The sequence below is a fragment of the Artemia sp. Qi Xiang Cuo genome, chromosome 7 (assembly GCF_049724085.1).
Source record: "Artemia sp. Qi Xiang Cuo chromosome 7, ASM4972408v1, whole genome shotgun sequence".
Classification (NCBI taxonomy): Eukaryota; Metazoa; Arthropoda; class Branchiopoda; order Anostraca; family Artemiidae; genus Artemia; species Artemia sp. Qi Xiang Cuo.
Genome location: NC_142800.1, coordinates 12,949,227 through 12,975,004, shown reverse-complemented (window position 1 = coordinate 12,975,004; position 25,778 = coordinate 12,949,227). Strand labels below are relative to the sequence as shown.

General features: G+C 33.4%; 1 protein-coding gene across 1 annotated transcript in view; it reads right to left on the bottom strand.

Moving 5' to 3' along the window:
- LOC148949971 (uncharacterized) overlaps nt 1-24,614 on the bottom strand; it is a 56,092-nt gene extending 31,478 nt beyond the window's left edge. Inside the window, exons 1-8 of the mRNA XM_089092039.1 lie at nt 24,555-24,614; nt 22,508-22,619; nt 20,410-20,635; nt 15,715-15,950; nt 13,627-13,852; nt 10,150-10,385; nt 6,924-7,099; nt 4,800-4,978 (exon numbers count right to left, since the gene is read on the bottom strand). Coding sequence (XP_088948165.1) covers nt 4,800-4,978; nt 6,924-7,099; nt 10,150-10,385; nt 13,627-13,852; nt 15,715-15,950; nt 20,410-20,635; nt 22,508-22,619; nt 24,555-24,594 — 1,431 coding nt within the window. The 5' untranslated portion in view covers nt 24,595-24,614. The remainder of the gene's footprint in view (nt 1-4,799; nt 4,979-6,923; nt 7,100-10,149; nt 10,386-13,626; nt 13,853-15,714; nt 15,951-20,409; nt 20,636-22,507; nt 22,620-24,554) is intronic.
- Between the last annotated feature and the right edge of the window lie 1,164 nt (nt 24,615-25,778).

Genomic DNA, 25,778 nt, shown 5'->3' with positions numbered 1-25,778 from the left:
TGCCCTTTTTAATAGTCAAAAGTGATTGGAAGGCAATTAACACCCCCCTTCCACGCCCACCATTTCCCCAAACATATCCAATCCGAAATTTGAGATAGCCCTTTTATTTCACACAGTTTAAAGTTTAAAAATTTACGCATATCAACAGAACACTCCCCCCACTGTCACCGAGATTAGCGCTGTAATCTATGTTCTTGGGGCATATCAGGTTTTTATTGAAATGTTTGTTATAAGTACTTCAACAATGGTTCATTTGATTTTAAATCCAAATTAATAGTTTCATTTTAGGTAGTCAAAAGTTATTTGAGGGTAATTAACCCCCCTATCACGACCACCTTTTCCACAAACACATCCAAACGACTTACTTAGATAGCCATTTTATTCAACGAAGTTGAAATTATTGAAAATTGGTTCCTTAAGGATGACAACCCATCCCCCCCCAACAACCCTCAGGGCAAGGGTTTTAAGTTTTGCTCTGGGAGCATGTAAGGTTTTTATTGAAATTGATGTTGTAAACAACCAAAAGGGCTCATTCAATTGAAAATTGAAAGGGCTATTGCCCTTTTAATAGTCGAAAGTGATTGAAGGGTAACTATCCCCTCTCTCACGCCCACTATTTCCCCAAGCACATCCAGTCAAAATTATGATATGTCTATTTTTTTCAACGTAGTCGAAAGTTCTGGAAATTAGGTTTTTAGGATGATAGCCCCCTCAGAGCTTTCACTGCAAGGGTTGTAAGTTATGCCCTGGAGGCATATAAGGTTTATATAGAAAGTTGTTGTAGAAATTTCAAAAGTGGCTCATTTGATTGGAAATTGAAATTGTCCTTTTTAAGTAAGTGGAGAGTAATTACCCCCCCCCCCTCTCTTACGCCCTCTATTTCTCCAAACACATTCAATCAAATTTTAGAGATAGCCATTTTGTTCAACGTAGTTGAAAGTTCTGGAAATTATGTATTTAAGGATGACAAACCCTCCAGAATCCCCAGTGCGAAGGTTATAAGTTATGCCCTGGGGGCATATAAGGTTTTTAATGATACAGACTCTATGATAAAAACTTCAAAAGGGGCTCATTAAATTGAAAATTGAGAGGGCTAGTGCCCTTTTAAATAGTTGAAAGTGATTGGACGGTAACTAATCCCCCTCTCGCGCCCACCATTCCCCCAAACACTTCCAATGAAAATTTTCAGATAGCCATTTTGTTCAACGTAGTAGAAAGTTGTGGAAATCTGGTCTGTGAGGATGACCCCCCCCTAGCCCTCAGGGCGAGGGTTGTAAGTTATCCCCTGGGGGCATATAAGGATTTTATTGAAAGCGTTGTCGTAGAAACTTCAAAAGGGCTCATTTGATTGGAAATTGAAAGGACTAGTGCCTTTTTCAATTGTTAAAGTGAATGGAAAAAGACTGACTCCCCTCTCAAGCCCATCATTTTCCAAAACACATCCAATCAAAACTTTTAGATAGCCATTTTGTTTAATGTTGTTGAAAGTTCTAGACACTAGGTCATAAAGGATGACAACCACCCTCACAACCCTTAGGGTAAGAGTTGTAATTTATGCCCGTGGGGCATATAAGGTGTTTATAGGAAGTGTTGTCGTAGAAACTCAAAAAGGGCTCATTTGATTGGAAATCGAAAGTCCCAGTGCCCTTTTTAATAGTCGAAAGTGATTTGACGGCTTGACATTTCTATAGTAAAGATCAATGTGGGTATGATGTATTATTTTTTTGTTGTTGTTGTTGTTTAGACTTTGTATCGATGGAGTTGTCGTAGGAACTTAGAAAAGGGCTCATTCGATTAAAAATAAAAAGGGCTGATGCTTTTTTATAGTTGAAAGTGATCGGAGGGAAACTAATCCCACTCACCCACCCACCTTCCAATTTTAATTTATGTTTAAAAACTAAATTTTGCCATAAGATTAATTCAAAATGCACTCTGTTAATGCTAATTCCCAATAAGGCATCTCAGCAGTATCCCAAGAGCGACTGAGGGTTTTATGTTTAAACTTTTGGGGCTGCTTCTGCCCTTAATATTTAACCAAGTCAAAATAGCGTAAGTGTATCCAAGCTATCAAAGAAAGTATATAGATTTTTTTGCGAATGATATCAAGTTTTCCATTTCAGGTCAACTAGACGAGGTATGAAACTAAATTAAACACTTCTATTTGTGTCCAGATTTTTAAGAGGGTGTATGTTGTTAAAAATTGCAGAAAAATGAAATTAAATTAAACAGTACTATTTGTGTCCAGATTTTTAAAAGGGTGTATGTTGTTAAAAACTGCTGAAAAATTTTCTCCAGCATACAAATAGCAGGCCAAACTATAAATTTTAAAAACCAAACAAAAATATTTAAAGTATTATTTTCTTTTTCTCTGAAAAGACTATATAAAACGAACAGAATTAGTTAAAAACTTTTTCCACAAAATAAGTTTTTCAAAGAAAAGTAAAGAACTCCATTAAACAAAAAATGAGCAAAAATAAAATCAAATAATCTACCAAGCGTGAAACTACCACAAATCAGCATCGATAAATAAATGAAACTCAAAACGAACAGAAATTATAATAAATAACCGAGTCAAACTCAAAACGAGCAGAAATTAACATAAGTTTGGCTCAAAACCTCTATGTCTTCCCAAGGTCAGAACATAATTTGCACTTTACTGAAAAAATACAAATGAATGTGCTTTGTCAGTTTAATATACATATACTGATATTTAGTAATCAAAATCTTAATATTATTTGATTTATTAAAGTTATAAAAGTAAAAAAATTTCTATTTTTGTGAGTAAAGTGCAAATTATGTTCTCGCTTTGGGAAGGCATAGGGGTTTTGAGCCCAACTTATGTTAATTTCTGCTCTTTTTGAGTTTGACTCGGTTATTTATTGTAATTTCTGTTCGTTTTGGGTTTCATTTATTTATCGATGCTGATTTTTGGTAGTTTCACATTTTTTGTTTAATGGAGTTCTTTACTTTTCTTTGAAAAACTTATTTTGTGAAAAAGTTTTTTAATTAATCTTAGAAAATGTCGCTTGTTGGTGCATTCTCGAACTGATGCTGAAATTGAGCTCCAGATTTTTGGCCCAGTGTGACGGATGCTGAATCCCGCTCTCGATGTCGGGCGAATTTCGCACGAAAAGTCTGAACGATGCGTAGTAGGATAATTATGAAACTCAGAATTAGTTGGAAAAATACCGGAGAAATTTACAGGTAAATTACTATATTGATAATCGTGACAAATACTAGAGATAGAAATTAAATGAAGTTTGTCCAAAGAAAAAATTCCTGAAGTCCCATATAGGTGTCTAACTGAAGATCTGCAATCAACATTAAAAAGAATCCTCTTTGCTTTATTCTGAAGTATTTGGAGATATTTGAAAACAGACGAAAAGGTAGATGCCCAAACCGAAATGCAATAGAGAAACTATGGGTGGACGAAAGAATAATAAATAGATTTTAGAATAGAATCCTTCCTTTCTCCCCCCCCCCCTATATGTTATTTCATCCCACAGGTACGTCACGCATGCTATATTAAACGAATCGCGTTAACATTAAAGCATTTTTACTATACGCGATATACTACCACCCTCTACCTTATCTCCCTCTCGACCATCTCCAACCAGAGAGGGTTTTATGCGCCAAATTTCATTCTAATAGGTCCATTCCTTTGCCACAACAGAATCAAAATGTGTATAAATTTAAAAAAAAATAATTCCATCATTAAATTATGTAAATTGGCAAGTCCATTTTACGTGAATTCTTATTCAAATGCAACAATGATCAGAGACAGTCCCCCCTCCTACTATAAACCTACCCCCACCCGATTTTCAACCCAATCCCGCATAAGAAAAAATTATAAACGTAGTTAATAACTAAATCGCAAGCAAAGTCACATATAATATAAATTCTTAAAACATATATCCTCTGACAGTACTCCTGACACGCTGCAGTCCTTGTAACCCTTCTCCTGACAAATAGGGTTATACATATTCTGAGGGCTATAAAAGGGGAGCAATATATTACAATATATATATATATATATATATATATATATATATATATATATATATATATATATATATATATATATATATATATATATATATATATATATATATATATATATATATATATATATATATATATATGTGTGAAAAAGACAAATAAAAACAAAATACAAGACATTAGTGACTGACAATCTCACACGATTATCTCCAGGACAAAACTTTTTACGGTCGTTTTGTAGGTCCGCATCTTTGTTTTTCTGCAGATGTTGAGCTTTTACCACAAGGAACTGCGTAATCGAGCCATAATAAAGGTGGCTTTGGCTATGTGCGACTGGAATTCCATTTCGATTGAGCCGTTATCCGAGACGCCAGATCCAAGGTATGTATAAGACTTGACAACTTCAACAATGTGCCCTAATACGTTGAATGCTGGTGAGTTGGCGGAATTACCTGCCGGGTCGATTGAGCGTCAGGAAAACAAGTTCTACTTAACTTCTATATACATAGGCGCTATAACAGACAAGTACCGAAACAATAATTAAAATATATCCAGTATTAATATATGGATAATAATACCCATTATTATTCATATATTAAATCCACTAGTTGCTTTCATCAAGCTGAAAAAATGATATTGGGTCTGTTTTATTTTCATGATTCTTCAAATGACCCGTCACTTTAATGCAAGTCATAGCTATACTAAAAATGCCATGCGTGTCGGTGCTATACTATAAATACTGCATTTATTAACAGTTTTATTAAAATGAATAATATAGTAAATTATATTATTTTTCTCACCTGTCTAAGACCTTCGTTCAAAAAGCTGATGATGACTTCAAACGCATGATTGAAAGATCTGACGGTGAATTCGTCCATACTCTCTCCGAGAGTTTCTTTGAGGTATTCAACGAAAACAACTTGATAGTTCTCGAAGTGACTTCTGTCAGTGCCTCGGTTGATATGGTCCAAACCCAATTCTTTAAATAAAGAAATTGGTTATGGGTATATGAAATATCTTACAGTTCGTACTGAACATTCAAATTGTGATGTTCTTAATTTTTTAATTTCCGAAGTTTTAGTAATCCGTACACAAGTATCTTAATTAAGTGAAAATTATCAGGTTTTGTTTGTCATAAGCACAGTTTATAGAATTAGCAGTATGATCATACCCTATCTCACCCATTATAAAAGCCGGACCAAGGTGCGAGTGCTCCAGAGAACGTTTTTGCAGATAGAAACATAAGCGGCATTAGATATTTTCACTATTCTCAAAAAAGTTAATTTGGCATTCAGTTTTGAGGATTCTTATAGGGGAGGGGGACAATAAACTTCTGGGACGGTTACCTCCTTACTTCTCTTCCTTAGCTAAGTCCTTCCTTGTAAGCCTTTCGGTAATCGGTAACATACTCAACTTTAGATGATGAGAGTAATATATGAGTTGTTTTGCATTCGATTTACTTATTTAATGTTTTACCTATTAAAATTGACCCAAAAAGTCTCAAAAGATTTTTATTACACCGTTTAGCCATTCTGTATTACTTCGTTTGTCTGTTATGTTCGTAGGTCAAAAGAAGATACATTGTTCTACGATAAAAGCCCAGCCAGATTTAAACTGAATTTAAAAATTTAAATTTAAACTGACTTAATCAAATTTAAACTGATATTTTGGCATATAAGAGATAGCTGTACACTCCCCTCACTCTCTCTCGTAAGTGCAGAACAAAAACACAGAATTCAAAACAACAATATCCAAATATAAGAAATATTTTAATTCCTAAATTTGAAACAAAAAATTTTCTCATTGGAAATACTTTCACTTTTGTAGTTGAAATTAATGTCTTTTTTGATAAAATTATTGATAAATGAATAAAACATATCTTGCACCGAATATATGCACCCAAAATTATCTTGCACCAAATACACTGAATAGCACCAAATAGCCTTCATCTTTCACTGAATCACTGAATAAATTTGTTTTTCTCTTATGTTCTTAAGTTAGAAGAAGATACAATGTTTTACGATAAAAGCCCTGCCAGATTTAAATTGAACGAGCAGATATTTTGGCGTATAAGAGGTAGCTGTACACTCTACCCACTCTCTCTCGTAAGTGCAGAACAAAACACAGAATTCAAAACAGCAATAACCAAAAATAAGAAATATTTTAATTCCTAAATTTGAAACAAAAATGTTTGTCATTGGAAAAACTTTCACTTATGTAGTTGGAATTATTGTCGTTTTTTCTTATAAATTATTGATAAGTGAATAAAACATATCTTGCACCGAATATATGCACCCAAAATTATCTTGCACCGAAACATATCTTGCACCAAATATATAAATTACAGGTAGCTTTCATCTTTCACTGAATCACGGAATAAATGTGTTTTTCTCTTATGTTCTTAAGTTAGAAGAAGATGCAATGTTTCACGATAAAAGCCCAGTCAGATTTAAACTGAAAGGGCAGATATTTCGGCTTATAAGAGGTAGCTGTACACTCTTCCTACTCTCTGCCGTAAGCGTAGAACAAAAATATAGAATTCAAATCAACAATATCCAAGTATTAGAAATATCTTTTCTAAATTGGACACAAAAATTTTTTTCAATGGAAATACTTTCCTTTTTCTAGTTGGAATTATCGTCGTTTTTTTTTACAAAGTTATTGTTAAAAGAATAAAACATATATTGCACCTAAAAGACTGATGACAGGTGGTTTTCATGTTGCATCAAGTGCATATTGAAGTATTCGATGTTTGGACCCATTCTAAATGCCCATTCCTCAAGTTTTTACGCTCCGCGTGTTATCTAAATATGTAGCCAAATAAGTTAACATGTGTTCATGTTAACACTTAATCATCTTTTGTAGTCATGTATTTTGTATTTTTCTTTTTCTAAGGATGTTCAGCAAAAGAAATTATTGTTTACCTTTGATCATATATACGAAGTCAGATGGTCTGTTCAGAGCCAAGAGAGTTTGGTCAAGGGCTGACGCGACACGCTGGGTGTGGGCAGCAAACTTAGGAGACTCTACAAGATTCGCCAATGGCATACCTTGAAAGAAGCGGAACATCTGCTGGTATTCTGGATGAGCAGTTAAGAGTCTAAAAAATATTTATTCCTTAGTCGGTAGGTAATATTCAACTGTTTTTAAAACTGACTTTTTACTATTTTTAAGTACTGATTTATTGCAAAGAATTTTATAGATTCGAAAATCAAGATCAAGGTTTTGACATTTTTTTTCGATTACTAAATTTCCATTTCTAAGAGTTGCCAAAAGTGAGAACTAGGAAACAATTTAAAACATGTCTAATAACGCATTGACCATCACGGTATACTAATTGCCGGTAGTAACTGACAATGTAAAAAATAATGTTACACATGCAACAACTAAGCGGGAGGGAGGTATTAATTTTTGGGGGAGGGGGTACAAAAAGATAAAAAATATGTTTATATGCATATTTGTTGCCTTATTACGAGTCGAACGAAAATTTTGGGGGGTGTTGGTTCAAACCCAGTCCCCCTCCCCCGGATATACTCTTGCATGTTTATATATAAAAAAATATACAAGATGACTTGAAAATATCTATGAGATCCACAAAGACCATATGTCTTCTGTAAATTTACTAAATATTTCACAATGGGATTGGAAAATAGCTTGGCCCCCAAATTTTGTTATGATGAGAATAAACAAAAGTGAACATAAAATTTGTAAGTTTATTGGGAGCTGGAAAAATCAGAGGCTCCAAAAGGGATGCATGTTGGGGGTGGTGTCAAGCATCTTAACACTGTGATGAGTTAATAGTAGGAGCATTCATAGCAGTAGCAGTAAGGCAGCATGTTAGTCATCATAAAATACAATGTAACGAACCATATAATAACAAAGTTTTCAAAAACACTTGATACATAGTTGCCAGATACACGAACTTAAGTCATGGTGCGTGAGCTGAAACTTATCGTAGGGGGAGGATGACAAAAAACCAAAAATGTGGATTGCAAGAGAAATATATTGGGAGAATCGTAAGAATCTAGATATTTCAGTTGAGTAAAGACTCCTCATCTGTGTAAATATTGATTGGGGGTTCCATTCGATGAAATAGATTATGAAAGAGGCTTTTTATAGAAATGGCTATAACAAGGCACAGGCCCTGAAATTCTGGCCCTTTTCTGCCTGAAATTGTAAAAACAAGCATAATAGGCAAATCAACATAATATATACAAACCAAACTTTTCAAACGCATATGGTCATTTTTTGGGGAATCTGAGACAGGGCCGCTCACCTTCTTTCTCCTGTGGTGCCTCTCACTTAATTTTTTGCTTAATAAGAATTTTCTGAATTTTGTTTTACTAATACATAAATTCCCTTGTTATTCGAACAAGGGAATTGCGTTATTTTTGAATATTATATTATTTATTTTAATTATATTGGTCATCCAACGCTGGTAACTTGAAGAACAGTTTCTAAGACACTGCACTTCGATTTGGATGAAAGTTTACATCCCAATGCACTTCAAAGGAGGGATGTGATTCAAGAATCACACTCCTCCCAAAAGATGTGATTTTTAAAATATGTTCCGCTTTCATTTAGAAGGATATCCTGAGGGATATGATTCTTGAAGAAACCAAGGCTGTATCCAGGGGGGTTAGGGGGTGTGAACTCCTCCAGCCCCCTCCGAAATGTTTTTTTAACTCGTAAAAACGTAACAGAAATGGATATAAACAAATTTTGTATGCGTTATTTGAGGGTTTTTCGTGTAACCCCCCCCCCCCCGAAAAAATCTTTGATTTACCCCCCCCCCCCCCCCCGAAACAAAATCCTGGGTACGGCCTTGGAAGACACCATTGAGAATCTTAGAATTGAATTTCTTGATCTGCGGATAAGCTTAATACACCAATTATCACCGATACCAAAAAATGTTGGTTAAGGGAACCCAAAAAACTTCTTTTTTTTGGGGGGGGGGAATTAGCTCAAACTCATAGAACTCACATTTTATGTCTTGAACCCTATCTTGATCTCGAACCAGATCTTGAACTTTAGATCTCAAACCAAACAAACATAATAACTCGTCAAACGAAACTAAAGAGAAACATTATAACTTAAAATTAATAGAATATGTCCTGTATTAGTGGAACCACCCTTCCTTAGCCCCCTCCCCACTTCTTAAGCTATGTATTTTCTAGAGCTTAGTGGAAAGCTTTTCTAAGTACTACAAATGTAACTATTTGGTAATTTGATACACTTTGTTTTAGTCTTTGTTTGTTTTTAGACTTAATTTAACTTAACCGAATAAAATTCAATCTCTTCGCTGCCAAAAAAAACTTAAAACTTCGAATTCAAGGTTTATTAGTTGAATACGTGGCATGATTCGTGGCAGTTGCATTTTATTCCGTTTCTAAATACGCAGATGACAAATACAAAAATGGGGAAAAGTACCACTTGCCTGGTTTTCTTAAGAGTTAAGGGTATAATAATTTTTTCCAATTTATTAAAAATATTATTCTCAAAGTTCAGCAGGGTCGTGTGTGTGCCAAAAAAAAAACACGACATAATATAACATTCCGCTTATTAAAGCTGATGATAAAACCCTTATGAGGGTAACATTTTGGAGTGGGAGCTCGCCCAAATATTGATTAGTTCTTCTTATGGGCTCTTTGAATCAAGTTTTACCGTGACTTTGTCCCGATTTTAAGTGGTAAAGAGCAATAGTAAGAAGTAATGTTATAGTAAAAGGAAAAAAAGATATTTTCCCAAACTGAAGCTATAGAAGTTGTTTATGACAGTTAAATAATACTATTTATAAATGCCCATAGTCTAAACGCTATTGGTGGGTAACAATTTTGGAGTCTGGGCCCAACTATTTTTTTTTTTTCATAATGGCTCTTCAAATCATGTGGGAAAAATGTCCACGTTCCCTGTAAGGTTTTGTTATTTAAAGTGAACAATACATGTATTAGCAATGAAATTCATTCGAATAAAGTTATAACATGGTGAACCAATTTCAGCAATATACCCCGCCTTCTATTATATCTTAAATGATTGACAGCAAGTAAATATTAGTCAGTTATAAAAGGGCTATTCAAGATTATTTTTAAGCAGCGTTAAGTGATAAAAATGGGTCATATAAAATTTATGATTATTATATAAGTAGCTTACTTTCCAAAAGTAGCTTTTCCAACTTCTTGAAGATTTCCACGGACTTTGCCCCATGTGCTAAGGATGGCGCTCTTTTCTAGCCCTGACAATCCAGTGATAGGGTCTACTCTTTCCAAGGAATTGAGGCCCATTGAAATGTATTTTTCAAATGAGTCAAATGCCTTATTCCATGATGCCTTTTGAGCTCCACTCATGCCGTTCTCCGTGAGATATTCCAATAGAGTGACACGGAAATTCTAATGGAAAACAAAAAGAATATGTTAAAAACTCTTTAAAGACTCTGAAACACTTAAGACTCAAAGCATTTTGAGTTTTAAGCCGCACTCACACTACACATGTAATTTTTGTGCAAGGTGGTTAACTACGTTATGTTAAGCGTAACCTATTGCACTTAAAAGACTTTTTACTCAAGGCTGATGTGATAATCCAAAGAGAATTGGTAATTTAAAGAGTGGGAACTGGCGCTAGTGTTGGCAAAAATTATTAACGCCATCTAGCGTCTGGTGACGCTTGGAGTTTTTTCAAGCTTTGTAATCAGTTTTCAAGCTTTGTAATCATTGTAAAGTACCCACACCATTTGGTAATAGTCCATAAAATCATCACGGTCATCTAAGCAAACTATTCAAAAATTGAGAATGTGGAAAGGAATCCCCGGTCACCCGTGAAAGCTGTCTAGGATAAGTCTATTAATTTATTTTCCAAATATGTTAATTGTGCATCCATGAGTTCCGTTTTGTTGCTGCTCTGTTGACTTTTCCGTAACATAACATAAGCTTACGTGACATAAAGTTCTATGCAGAGCTCGATTCTATTTGCACTGTTTATGCTATTAAAAAAATTAATTCGGTGAGATTGCATAACGTAACACAAAAGTTTAAGTTATGCAAGCGTAAAAGGTTTTGCTGCGTAGTGTGAAAGCACCACTGCCAAAATAAGATGCTTTCCCCTATGGAAAACACCATTTTTCAAGTGTCCACATTCACCGGTATAACTTGGAAATATCAAAGCAGCCGAATGAGCATGATTCCAAACAATAAATAGTTTCCGGTGATAAAATATAATACACTATAAAAGTACATACAGTATAGAGTATAATATATAGTAATACAGTTTAATACACTATAAAGTTAGGAAGGATCAATAAATACCACACTACTTTTCCATCATACAGAAAACAAGAAGGTATGTGGAATGAGGTTTATTTCCAGTAATTAAAATTAAACCTAAGAATCAAACAGTTGGTGGTAGCGAAGTGTAAGGAAGGAGCGACCAAACTCAATAGTAACAATAGTGAAAATTTTGATAGCAAAAGATATATCAAAACAATTGGCTTTTTATGCTGATTTCAAATATATAAGTTTCATTTTCACGCTGAGGTTTGTATCCTGTCCCAATTCCTTAAGGACGACTCCTGAAACATTATGTTCGTTTAATTAGAACAATAAGAAGCTTTTTTTAATAGTACTAAAAAACTTTAACGCAAAGAGGGAGGTATTGAGGAGGAGCAACCCCCTCATAAGCGCAATAATTTCTGTTCGTTTTAAGTTTTAATGTTGCTCCTTACTTTCAGTTGAATTTTTTTTTTAATATTTAAACTGATCCAAATTCTAATCCTTTTTGGATAATGATATAATCAATAAAACATACCCCTGAACCTCTATGCAGAAACAGTACAAGGTTGAAGATTATCTGCAAAGAAATGTTAAGATTTTGATGGAATGTAGGATGAATAAATGACCTGAGTTGACATTGTTAGCGGAACTTTTGTGGCGGATCAATTAGTCTTGTTAAGTGTTTCTCTGTTGTATTTGTTCTATTTTGATGGGGATGGCTATTCATCATATAGCTAAAATATTTACTTGACGTTTTTTTTAATCGCTATCTTTGGAAAAATTCCACATTCCACACCAATTCTTACTTTTTTGCTTAAAAATTTTGTAAACGAGTTTAAGTTATAATTCTAGTTTACAAACAAATTTAGTAAAATTTTTTTAACATTTAATTTAACAAATTTAAGCTGTGAATATGATTTTATTCTCCATTAATTTACCCCGGGTCATCATTTAGAGGGGGGGTTTCTCCCTATATTTTTTTCCCCTCCCCTCAGAATTTTAAAAAATACCTTTCATTGAAAAATGCCCTTTCTTTGTATTTTCAATGGACAAAATTGCCCCTTCCATAAATTTGAAAAATAAATTTTGCTCTCCTCTCTATATTTTCTGAAATTGAAGTCACTATTTCACCCCATATAATTCGGATGTGTGTAAATACAAAGAAGACGTTAATGTAGCATACGTTTATGAGCCGCTAGTGACTTTGAAAAAACTTTCCCTTGTGGGAATTTCCAAGGAATGATTGTTCAGGAAATTCAATTATTTATAAGAATATAACTTTCCCTACAAAAATCACTACATACCAGAGCTAACAAATTAGATGGATCCCATGTTTGAAACGTTTCAGCTAGAACAGAGTCATGCAAAAACAAATATTTTAGAATATTTAAACATAAAGTTTTCATTAGGATATAAAGGTACAACACACATTTTTAATTCTCTAATTCAAAGCGTATTAAATTAATGAACTGCATAAAACATTAAGGACTAGCTAAATAATTACAAATTAGCCAAATATTAGAATATTGTTGAACAGTAATCGTTGGCGATTACTGACGTTGACATTGAACAACACTGTTCAATGTCTTGAAAAGTAAGTGAACAGAATTGGGAGAACTCTATTCAGTGTTAATGTCATAATTACATTTATCCAACAAAACAGGATCCAACCTTTTTGCTTTGTGCTTTATGGCTTGTTTTGACTGTTTTAACCCCACCCCCTCTCCTCTCAGTGGTACTAACTTCTTTGTTATGTAAAACTAATACCTAAGTATGCTATTTTGTTGGGATTTTGAATAAGTCTAGGTATTCTTGTATGAATTTCGTACATATTTTTGGGATGGATTTGGCTTATGAATTTATAATCATGTCTAAAATAAACCAACATGAAAAAAGAGCAAAGTTTTGATCGAAATTACGTTACTTCACATGGGTCTACTGTAGTTTTGTGTAAATTTTCAAAAGTTAATGAAGCAGGATTAAACATACACTCCTTCACTCCTTCATTTACTCCTTCATAGGATTCTTCTAGTATCTTAGGAAAGTGCTAATATTAATTCTCTGGGCTTCCTAATTTTTGCCTTAATGTGTTCAAGAATGTGGTAAGAATGTGGTAAGTGGTAAGAACGATTTAAAGCAGTAAAATTGGACTCCCTTGTTCCTTTAATTAAATTATCTTTCCAATTTCTTTAATTTATTTGAATAATTTAATAATTTTGAAATTAAAGTTAGCATGTAAACACTGAGTTGATCGATATCACTAATGAAAACATTAGTATTCGAAGTTTCAATATTTTTCTGTTTTACAGCCTTGTAAAAGGTAAGCGACATATAGCTTCTAAACAAAGCTTAACAAATCTATTACCTGGAAATGGCTGATATCAGTGCCGCGAGCAATGTGCTGCTCTCCGAGCCTCTTAAGGGTAGAAACAATAAATTGGTTGTTGTCCAGTTCGTGGATGATACCATCAAAAGCAGCAATGACGCGGAAAACATGAGCGACAAATGAATTACTTTCACCTAACTTGGCAAGTTCTACATCACGGAATTGTCTGAAGAGCTGTTGGTATTCTGGGTGACCGTTAATCATTCTAAAAAAAAAAAAATAATAAATTACTGATGAATGTTATTATATATATGAATTTTATACTGATGAATATATTGAATTCTATTTTATTAAGCCTCTTTTGAAAATAAAGAAGCTTTTTTTGGTTGGATGGTGATAGAGAAGTTTTAAATTAAATGAATAACATAATTTTATTCTTAAAAAAATATAAATCACGAAATTGTTCCCCAGATATAGGCCCCATGGTCCTTAAAATTGGGAAATAAACATATTATCTAACTAATAATTCAAAATCTATAAATAAAAAGAAGAGAAAAACAACTAAGAAAAAGAAACTGAGGATTTTAAATAGTAAAAATAAAAAAAAATAAAAATTATATTCATTTTTTCTATCGGTTTTACCAACTTGCAGTTCTAAAAAAAAGTTTAAAAAAAAATCTAAAAAAAAGAAGAGAAACTAAAAAATTTATTTATGCAGACAAACTAAGTTCTGTTGATTGACATTACTCTTATCAAGTACGAATGCGTACAGTCGGCTGTGGCAGTGTTGCGAAAGAGGTACAATTGTACCGTTTTTGGTACAATTTAGAGGTCCTGGTACAACACGGTACTTTGGGACATTTTTCGGTACAATCAAATTTTCCGTTACATAATGGTTTTGCTTGCTCCTTTTTTGCTCAGATATCTCATGCAAGTTTTATTTCACGGAAAATTTTATTCTTGTTACGGCAAATTTTTTACCTGATGTTCAGATGGTAAAAATTAGTCTCTTGTGATACAGTTGTAGGCGGAGAACTGGTACAGTTTATTTCGAAGCTTTGGCAACACTGGTCTGTAGTATCGCTATCTATAATCGCTGCTCATATTTTCATATATTACGATCAATTAGGAAGTACCTTCGGAAACCTTCGGAATTATAATCATTTGCAAAATCTAATCTTGTTTTAAATTTTCGATCTAAGTTATAACTTATTTATTTGGAGAATAATAGCATTAGTAGCTTAGTACTCTGAAATTTGTCTACCTTATTTCCGTTCAGAAGAACTTTGAAAGAAACCCACTTTGCTCTGTTTTTGCTAAGAACTCTCGGATTTTTGGAAAAGTAAAAATAATGTTTTATTTTTGTCACCAAATTTGCTCCAATTAAATTTATTCAAATTTAGTCACTTAAATGTGGTAATCTACATTTAGACACTTTTCTTGCTTTGGAATAATCATGCAGTGCCAAATAATGCAGCGCAATAGAATGCAAAAATATGAAATAACAAAATACAGTGGCAAATAATTCATTATTTTTACCATTAATAAGTATAATTTCTAAGCTAAACAGAATCTTTAACTTATTTTCATCAGACACTCTATTGCTTGTTTTCAATAAATACAACATCCTATTGTTTGGATTTAGCAAAATTTTGATGTTTTCTTTGTATTATACTATCAATTACAAACTGAACCTACCCTTAATTGTTACTCTCATTAAATTATCTAACTCTTGCTAGCCTTACTATTCAAAGACTTTTTGTAACTGATGGAAATTCGCTGTAAGATGCTATTTAGACTTTCAATTTATGTCAGTGCATATTAACTCCCTAATTTCACTCTCTACTATCTTGTTTTTTTTGTAATGACCATCGCTTAACGTCTTTAAATTTTTCTTCTGATTTCGAGAGTCTAACACTCATTCTGGCCATCATGTTTTTTTTCTGATTATAATAGTTGCTGAATTATCTGTTTTGGACAAATATCTAAGGCTGCCTAATAATTATGATTGAATTTTAGACTGAAAAATACATATTGAGATAGCAAAGCACACTACTTCGCACATTTTAGTATTAAAGTTTTGTTTCAAGCTCTCTTAAAGTTATTTTTAAGTTGGCTGAAAAGTACCTTTGGAAAACGACGGAACCGGTAGTTTTGAGATCTCCACTGACTTTTGACCAACTTTCCTGGATATTTGCAACATCCACACAGCTGAGCCCAGTGACTTCAAGGTCGATCTGACGTTTCAAGAGTCCAGCCTCAAGAACATTGACAATGTTGTCCCAGGCCCTTCTCCAAGCAGCAAGGTCAGCAGATTCGACACCTCTTTGCTTCAGTTCATCAATGAAGGCATAAGAAAACGCCTAAAACAAAATAGTAATATTTCCGCTTAATATTCTTAGTAGCTGAATGTGTGTTTCTCTCTGTTGGTTTTGCATATACATTTTGGAAAATGCTGGAAACCTGATCAGTGTTACCGCTGGTCACAAAAATGGCTATTACTCGATGTATTGTCTAAAAATTATTTTAATTATTTTAACAATGAAGTAGTTAATCTCAAGCTAAAATATAGGAAGGGTAATTACCTTTTAGAAAGCTCTGAGGATGGTTGACTCCAGGATGAGAATTTGAGAGAAACTTTCCAGGAACAGTTAGATACTAAACTCGAGAGTTTAAAATATGACAATGTAAAAAGCGGACCGGACAATTTTATGAAAATAATTTGTGAAGTTGTTGATGGTGTCTTAAGGAAGCAAGTTAGAAACGCATATACCAGTGAAAATGCTTTATGTTTAAAAGAGAGAAGAAGAGTACAAGGATTATCTGAGTGATAGATCATATGAAAATAACAGGAATGTAAAGAAAGTGGAGCAAGCATTAAAATATGCACCGAGGAGGTGTGAAGGGGAGACCATGGATGAAATTGCCGAGGATCTGGAAGATGCAGCTAGACGGCACAATAGCAAAATATTTTACTGACATGTTAATAAATTGAGAGGAAGTAGTCAATCTGGACTTGTCCCAGTTAAAGATAGGAACAGGGCCATAATTAAGAGGAATTTCCCAGAATAATTTAAGAGGAACTTCCCAGGAAAAGTTTAAAATGAAACTAAAGAGCCTAAATTTGACCATGTAGAAGATGGATGGATTAATTTTGGAAAATAGTTTGTGAAGCAGCAGAGAGAGTCTTCGGGAGGGAAGTTAGCAGCAAAGCTAGGAATATTAGTGAAAACACTTTAAGCTGTGTAGGAAAGAGGAGGAGTTTCCACAAGTAGTATTTGAGTGGTAAGTATTTGAGATAGTATTTGAGAATAAGAGAAATATAAAGAATAGAGAAGGCATTAAAGTGTAAATTACAGAGTTATGAAGTAGAGGTCATGGATAAAATTGCTAAATATTTGGAAGGTGCAGCCAAACAGTAGAACATTGAAATATTGTATTCACAGGTTAAGACATTTAGAGGATTAATCAATCTGAATATGCCCCATTTAAAGAAAAAAAACAAAACACGACCTCAATTAGGGATAAGGAAAGAGAGACGGGCAAAATAATTGAAAATGTTTTGAATTATGGTAAAGTTACAATAAAGCGAAATCGAAAAGCATGAAAAAGTATGTGACAGTTTCGAAATCATCGAAGATTTATTTTGCGAAGAAGAATTAGAGACAGTACTAAAGGATTAAAAAAAAATAAAAAAATAATAAGGCCACAGGTTGCTCATAGTGCGGTAAATGAGCTTTTAAAATATGGGGGTGTAAAGTTACAGATAAATTACTGAAGATTATGCATACGATTTTTAAATGAGGGGAAGTACCTAGCGATTTAGGAAAAATTTAATTAAACCTTGTGTAGGAGAGGTAATATAAATTACCCAAAGCGTATAGAGATGCTTTGAGATGCTGTAGACAGTTTTAAGAGAAGAACAGTGTGGCTTCAGGAACCGAAGTGAATGTGTTAACCAAGTTTTCAACCAGTTCGTGGTAAGGAACTGTAAGTAAGGAGCGACCTGGCTCAATAGTAATCGAAACTCTAAAAACCGAAATTTTGATACCAATAGGTATATAAAAAGGATTTGCTTATTATACTGATTACAAATATATAAGTTTCGTTAAGTTTAATATTACCCATTAACAGCTACGAGCCTGAAAAATTTTCCTTATGTTTGAAAAAAGGGAATAAAACTACCTAAACATCATAGAATCTTAATAAAAATCACACCACCAGATTCAGCGTATCAGAAAACTCTACTGTAGAGGTTTCAAACTCCTATCTGCAAAAATATGGAATTATGTATATTTCGCCAGAAGAAAGATCAGGGATGCGTGTCTATTTATTTTTTTTATTTTCAGGGGTGATTGTATTGATCCAGTGTTCCTAGAATATTTGGAGAGGAATCATTCGAACGAAAATTAGAAGTTCTAGTGCCTTTTTTAAGCAAACAAAAATATTGGAGGGCAACTAGGCCCTCTCCCCCACACCTTTTCCTCAAAATTGTCCGATCAAAATTTTGAGATAGCCATTTTGTTCATCATAGTTGAAAGGCCCAAGAACTATGCCTTTGAATATAACATGACCCCCCACAGCCATAGGGAAAAGGTCCTTAAGTTATAAAATTTGCTCATTGTTTATGAACAGTATTTGTTATTGGGAAGTATACATACGTTTTCAGGGGTGGGGACAAATTTTCTTCTTTTCTTACACAGGGAATTATCCATGGGGAGAGAAGTCTCTACGCGGTGAGTTGCCAGTGGAAATTATGCACTGGGGGAATTTGCAAGATTTTTTTTATATGGCTTGCTTTCTCTTTTCCGTCTCTATTTCACGCGCGGAGTTGCTTAAGGTAATTGTCCTGGGAAAATTTTCAGTGGGATTGAATTTTCTAGAGTATATTTCCGCGAGGAGGGTATTTCTCCGAGTATTCCTCCGTTCCAGATTTCCTGGATTATTTAAAAACGATCAGGAATTAAATGACAAACAAGTTTTTTTTAACTGAAGGTAAAGAGCAACATTAAAACTTAAAACGAACAGAAATTACTACGAATATAAAGGGGGTTGTCTCCTCTTCGACAACTCGCTCTTTACTCCAAAGTTTGAGTTTTATCCCAATTCTTTTGAGAAAGAATCCTGAAACACAAGGGTCGTTTAACTAGAACAATAAGAACCTTTTTTAAAATTAATAAAAAAAACCTTAGCGTAAAGAGTGGGATATTGAGGAGGAGACAACCCACTTCATATGTGTAATAATTTCCGTTCGTTTTAAGTTTTAATGTTGCTCCTTACTTTCAGTTGAAACAACTTTTTTTTTATTTAATCATACTTAGATTAAAAATTGAGAAGTGCCATACCCCCAGACTATCAATCATCAGACCATTTTAGCCCTTGGTTTTATCGGTTATGAACAGGCGTTAAGTTCAACCAAAAGTAGGGCTTTAGTAAAGGTCCTACTCTTGTGCGGTATACCAGATAAATACATAAAAGTTATTAGTGCTATGTACGAGAATAACATTGCTACGATTATAATAGGTAATGAGGTAAGTAGCAGGTTTCTATTGAATCAGGAGTTAAGCAGGGCTTTGTTCTATGTTTATATAGATATGCACAGGAAAGGCTAGGGGGGGGAGAGGTTGGAATCAAAGAGAAAGGTAAAATTCTCCTTGGCTTAACTTATAAAGGTGGTTTTGAGTGTCCTAAACAAAAATGTTAGTAAAATAAATCATATTTGGAGGTCTGTATGAGTTCAGGGTGTGAGTGATTTAATGTTAAGAAGACTAAGTAACTGAGACTGGGAATAAATGAAGGTGAAGATCTAATGCTGGTTAACGAGAAGATCAATCAAATGAATAGCTTCACTTAACTGGATAGTATTATTAGCAAAGATTGTGGACGAGGTGATGGTATAAAAAGTAGAATAGCCAAGGCTCAGGGGTTTTTTTCATAGTTGAAAAAGTTTGGAAGAATTAAAAGAAAAGTCTGCGAACCAAGATTAGAATATTGGAAGCTATAGTGATGACAGTTGCCAAATATGGTTCTAAAATGTGGGAGCTTTGGAAGACGGGAAAGGATTTATTAGGTGTTTTACAGAGAAACTATCTTCGGATAGTTTCGGGTACCAGTTTGACTGACCATATTTTAAGCAGTAAGCTGTATGAAAAATGTGGTTGTATCTCCCTTCCTAGGACTAGAATGAGAGACAGGCTGAGACAACTATGACTCGTTTTGCGGATGAAGAATGACAGACCACCAAAGATTTTCCTTTTTGGCTATCCGTCCAGGGCCAAACACAAAGTAGGTGGTCCCCAAATAGGGTAAGAGCCAGTAGCATGAAAGGATTCCAAGAAAATGGAAAATTGGGTTAAATAGGGAAGCTTTGAGTAGATTAGTATAGAGGAGTAGTGTGCACAGCTGTATAGGTCAGTGGCGGCCTGATGCTGTAGTGAGTTCGTAGCAGTAGGTAATGTAAGCTTCAGCAGTCCGTTAGAAAGGTTGTATAAGAAAGCAAGAAATCTATTGAATATGTATATGAAATTTTAGATAAATTTGAATTATATAAATCTTAGGTTGGAAATTTGAATATGAATAGAAATTTTAAGAATATGAATACATTTTAGTCGTTTGTTTTACTAGATCTTCAAATTCATCAGGTTTTAAATTAATTTAGGCTAGAAATGTTAAAATTCCAGGTTTTTCATCTATGGGAAAACTTAGTACATTAGAACATGATTTTTATTATTTATTTTGAAAACATGGTTTTCTCTTTCCTAAATACTTTAGTTGGTAAACAGGTTCTTTTTTTTCTGCGCAGGATTTAAAAAGGATTCTTACCTCAAAGTGTCGTCTTACTGTGCCTCTGCTGATATGTCTTTCGCCAAGAGCGAGGAGGGTCTTTATAGCACGGTCTGGTGTATCTATTCCAGCAATGGCCTCATCGATGGAAGACAAAACGCGACCACCATGATAGAGGAGGCGCTCGCTGTTGGCCAACTCAGAAGTAGGAATGTTGCGGAATTCAACAAACAGGTTCTTGTATTCGGGTTTTGCAGCAAAAACACTAAAAGGAGTTTTTGATTAGATACTTATAAGAAATTAGGATTTAGTGAACTGAAAATAAATGCTATGCGAAAATAGAATGGTTGTAATATTGAAAGACTAATATACTGTTAAGTAACGAAATTATTGTTAAATTTCCTTTTATACTGTTAAGCAGTTGTGGTATACTAAATTGAGGCAGAATTTAAATTAAAAAATTTTGTTTAATGCTAATAATAATGGAAGAAAACCCCTTGGAATATTTAAAACTAAAAATTTTATTTTTCTATCAAGAAGCAAAATTAGTCGACTGTGTTTACGCTGTAAAACTGGTCCAGGTCATGGACCCCTGCTATGACCTTTCTTCTGCTAAATTTCTGAAATAGTAAAACAGGTATAGAGGTCGGGCAAACGCAAAGGAATTTATTTTAGCGGTGGATGATTCGAAAAAAAAAACAAAAATTAAAACAAAACAGGCGAACAAAAATAAAGATATGAATAAAGAACAAGAGAATCTAAACTAAAATGTCACCCTCCCTTTACAAGCCTGGCCTGCGCACTTTTGATTTTGGACAAAGGGCTGCCAAATCATGAAAATGAAGATAAGGATGGCCAAAAAAATATTTTTCAAACTCTTTGGAGGGTATAATTTTCAGGTTTCTTTAAATGTTTTCTTATAGCAATTCCAAAAGGTATTTTTCAATGAAAATACCAAAAAACCTTATTTTCAAAATACAGCGGAGGACAAAAAACTCAGGGAGCAAGTTATTTTTTCTTAATTTCCCTTTGGCGCATTGTTATGCAAACAATGATTAGGCGAAGTTTTACGCATGACGGATGCTATAATTGCGAAAACTTGGGCTTTTTGGCCATCTATCTGGGGCTAAACAAAAAGCAGATCATCCCTGAATGGAGTGAGAAGAAGTCATAAAAAAATGAAAGGGAATCGCAACTTCGTGTGAGAGAGAAAAGATTGAAGCTTAGAATAAACTGGAGGGAAGGAAGAGCGTACGCAGCTGTTTGGGTTTCGGGTGGCTTCCGCAATGACATGTCCGTTGTACTAGCAGTAACATACTGTATTTAGTATAATGTTATAAGGGGCACCAATTTACAAAAATGTAGTGATAGGGGGGGGATATTTAATTTTTTTAATGAAGATGAAATAAACTTTTTTTTCAAAATTTAGGACTTATCTATTTATTTTTCAATAAAAATACGAAAAAAACATATAGCTCCCTAGAAATTCAGAACAAGTTTAAGAAAAAACTTACAGTTCTCTCAAGTCGATCAAACATGAACTCGCCTCTCAGAAATTCGTTCCAGTTTCTGCTAAATTATTCATCTAAGCTAACATCAGGGAGGATCAGGGAGCCCTTCCCCATAAGTGCACCTGTTTGGACCAGTGTAGGATATCAAAAATACACTATAGCAAGTAAAAACATGAACACTTAACCATTGTTTCATTTTTAAATTTACACCGTAATTTGCCCTGAACCGTTACTCTATAAATTTCCTACGTATTATATTATGAGATTAAAATATATTCTACAAAGTATGGGACCACTTAGTTGCTTTTCTAACGGAGACCAGATGAACCTAAATGTATTGCTATTATTTTTTAATACTGAAAGCAGTAGATTCAATACTTTTGGTCTTTTTGAGTAGCTAAATAATTTAGTATTATAATAATTAATACTAAATTATAATAATTTATATAATTTATAATAATATATGTATTAATTAATATAATAATATATTTATATTATTATTTATAATTAAATTTATAATATAATAATAATTTATAATAATTTATATTAGCTAAAGCTTCACTTTCCCAGTCTATATCCAGATAAGTTATTAGGGGTTTTAATACTAGGAAATAATTGAACGTTACCTAAGGAAAACGTTACGTCCAAAAGATGGCAAGTCGGTAACAGTGGCCCATGTTCGCTTGATAGTTGCTTTGTCACTGCAAAGGATTCCACTAATTTCAGCTGCAGAAGCGACTGAAAAAGACAATGCATATTTAAAAAACGAGTGTATATAACCATATAACCACAGTATATATATATATATATATATATATATATATATATATATATATATATATATATATATATATATATATATATATATATATATATATATATATATATATATATATATATATATATATATATATATATATATATATATATATATATATGTATATATATATATATATATATATATATATATATATATATATATATATATATATATATGTATGTATATGTATACGTATATATATATATATATATATATATATATATATATATATATATATATATATATATATATATATATATATATATATATATATATATATATATATATATATATATATATATGTGTGTGTGTGTGTGTGTGTACATTCACCTCTTTCTTTCTCCCTCTTTTACTCCCTTTCTCGTAGGCCCACATAAGTATATTTCAATTTTTAAGAGGAAGAGAGAAAGCGAAAAACAGAGGAAGGATAGAAAAGGTTAGGAAGCCTAACCTCAACGAACAAAAAAAAAGGAAGACATAAAAACAAACTCTGTTAGCCTATCATGTAGATTACAGGAATTTCATTTAGAAGGCGCTATTGTATCCCCCCTCTAACGTTTTCTCATGTTATAACATGTAAATTCGATAAAGTGGGATTTTTCAATATTTGAACCAAAAAATTCTTAGCTACTTGTTGCTTGGACAAACTACTATAGCATCTCTGGTGGCTTAACATACGAGGATCAAGTGAGTAGGTACACCGTCTAAGCGGGCATTGAAAACTGTGTAAATTAGGGAAGGAGAAAGGCGATAGAAACCAAGTAACGTCACAGGCAGAATTAGAATGAATACAAATATATAATTATTGAAATAAAAATTAAAAGCTGGGTGAGCAGTATGACAGCAGTCAAACTCCTTTTTTAGAGTCAATAATTAGATAATTAATGCATTAAATAGGAAACCAAATCCATTAGTCGAGTAAAAAAAAAAAAAAATAATTAAATTAAATTTAGGTGGGGCTGGTTTCATTTTTTTATGTTTACGGAGGAGCGGGAGGTTAATGGAGCTTATAAATGATTTTTTGAACCAAACATTCGAACAAGAAAGGGATAGAATTCTTCTTTTTTTATACTTATAGGGATATAGGGATTAGGGATAGAATTCTTTTTTTTACTACTTATAGGCTAAGGTTAGTTAGATAATAGATGTCACAAGGTCTATAGTTGTTTTTTTTATACAAGTACATAACTTATTTTTTTTATAGACTTCTTCTATTTGGTTAGTTAAAAGTTGGGTACTTAAAAGTTCTATTTGGGTAGTGTTTCTTAGGGAAAGAGGGAAGGTCAATGACCAAGACGATAATCATTTTTTGATGGATACATTTTTGTAGACGGAACACATTTTTGTTTTCAGTTCATTTTTAAGAGTGCTAGTCTATCTATCCTACGGAGATAAAAATAAGGCACTTTAGTTACTTTAAAATTACTCTCAAAGACATGCCTTGAACAGTTTCTAAGCGACCGGAAGTCTCTAGTCAAAGATCGGAGTGCCAGCCAAAGCCAGCAGATTTAAGTAAATGTTAGAAAAAAGAGTTGTTTGGGTTTAGAGAGTACAATTCAAAAATTTTAATTTATTTATGAGCCCAAGGAGAGGGTGTGCATCGTTGGCTTGGTTGAGAAAGATGCAACAGAAGCTTAAAGCAGGTTGTTAGACTTAACTAAAATATCGGAGAGGATAATGAATCGTAGGTGGGGTGCTAACAAACTGATTTAATTACGTTTAATCTTGGAAGATCATTTAGAGTGTAAATTTCTATTAATGATGGCTTTTGATCACGACCTAAAATAGATAGGTACCAAATAGTAGCGGAAACAACAATAAGAATAAAAGCAAATTAACAGAAGTTCACTTACAGGTGGCAAGACCCAAGAGCATAAATGCGTAGTTCTTCATCCTGTGTTGAGACGCTGCTCTCTACAGGCATTCTGAAGATTCCCCTAAATGCGGCTGTATATATACCCATTGTTCTTATCACTGCCGGCAGCGATAACGAGTTTCCAGGGAAAAAGAAAAAAAAAATGTGATTTTGCGTGTCATGCTGCAGGTGACCACTTGTTTTGTATTTGGCTTCAAATCAAATTGGCAGACGACTTGAGCACGACTTGAGCGCGGGAGTTGAAGGAAGTGGAAGGGGGGTATGTAGTTTAATTTCAACGATAGAGCTGGCAAGTCTAAAAACTTAGAATGTCGTAAATTTCTTATTTGTAAAGCTGGGAAGGATTATCAGTATCAATTAGAGACACTTCTCTCTCGCTCCCCCCTCTTTATCAGTGGCGATTCGGGTCTCTCTGGTGCCTGGGGCAAAATCTCGATTACCACCACCCCAACCCCCCTGTCTCCTGTGAAATTTTAAGGCCAAAACTAAACATAAATTTTATTTATTAATGAAATTAATTTCAATTTATTAATTCATTAACAATTTATTTTTAGTTATTTTTGAATTTATTATTTCCCATATTTAAATATTATTGATTATTTTAATTATTTTTATTATTATTTTATTTTAATTTTTGTATTTATTTTATTAATTAATTAATAATTTATTAATTAGTTTGATTTATTAACTGCGCCATCTACTCTATTTTAATGAATATAAAATTTCCAAGATCACGAAATGGTTTTAACTGTTAGATTATTTATTTGAAATGCTGCGTCTCTAAAATTTCTACGCCCGGGACAAGTGCACCCTCTCCCTCCTGAAACCGCCTCTTCTCCTTATCCCTTAGACGCTTGAATACTCATTTCAGTGAGGTGCTGAAACCACTGGATGCTGTACTGTGAAATATTGAGGAGGTTGGTGACCTTTATTGTGCCCAAGAGCATTTTGGGGATTTCATCTCATTTAAGGAAGATGTAGTTCATTCGTGACAGGGCGTAGACCTTGCAGAACATCTGTTTCTAGCCATTACTATTCCAAAATACGCACATTGAAAAAAATTGTTGAGTGTCGGATAATTATAGTAATAATAATTTATTTGTACCCTCTACATACAAAAATGCACACTAGAGGGGTTAAAATACGAAGCCAAAAAAAAATAACAATTTCGCTTATAATAGAAGCAAAAATACGAAGCAAA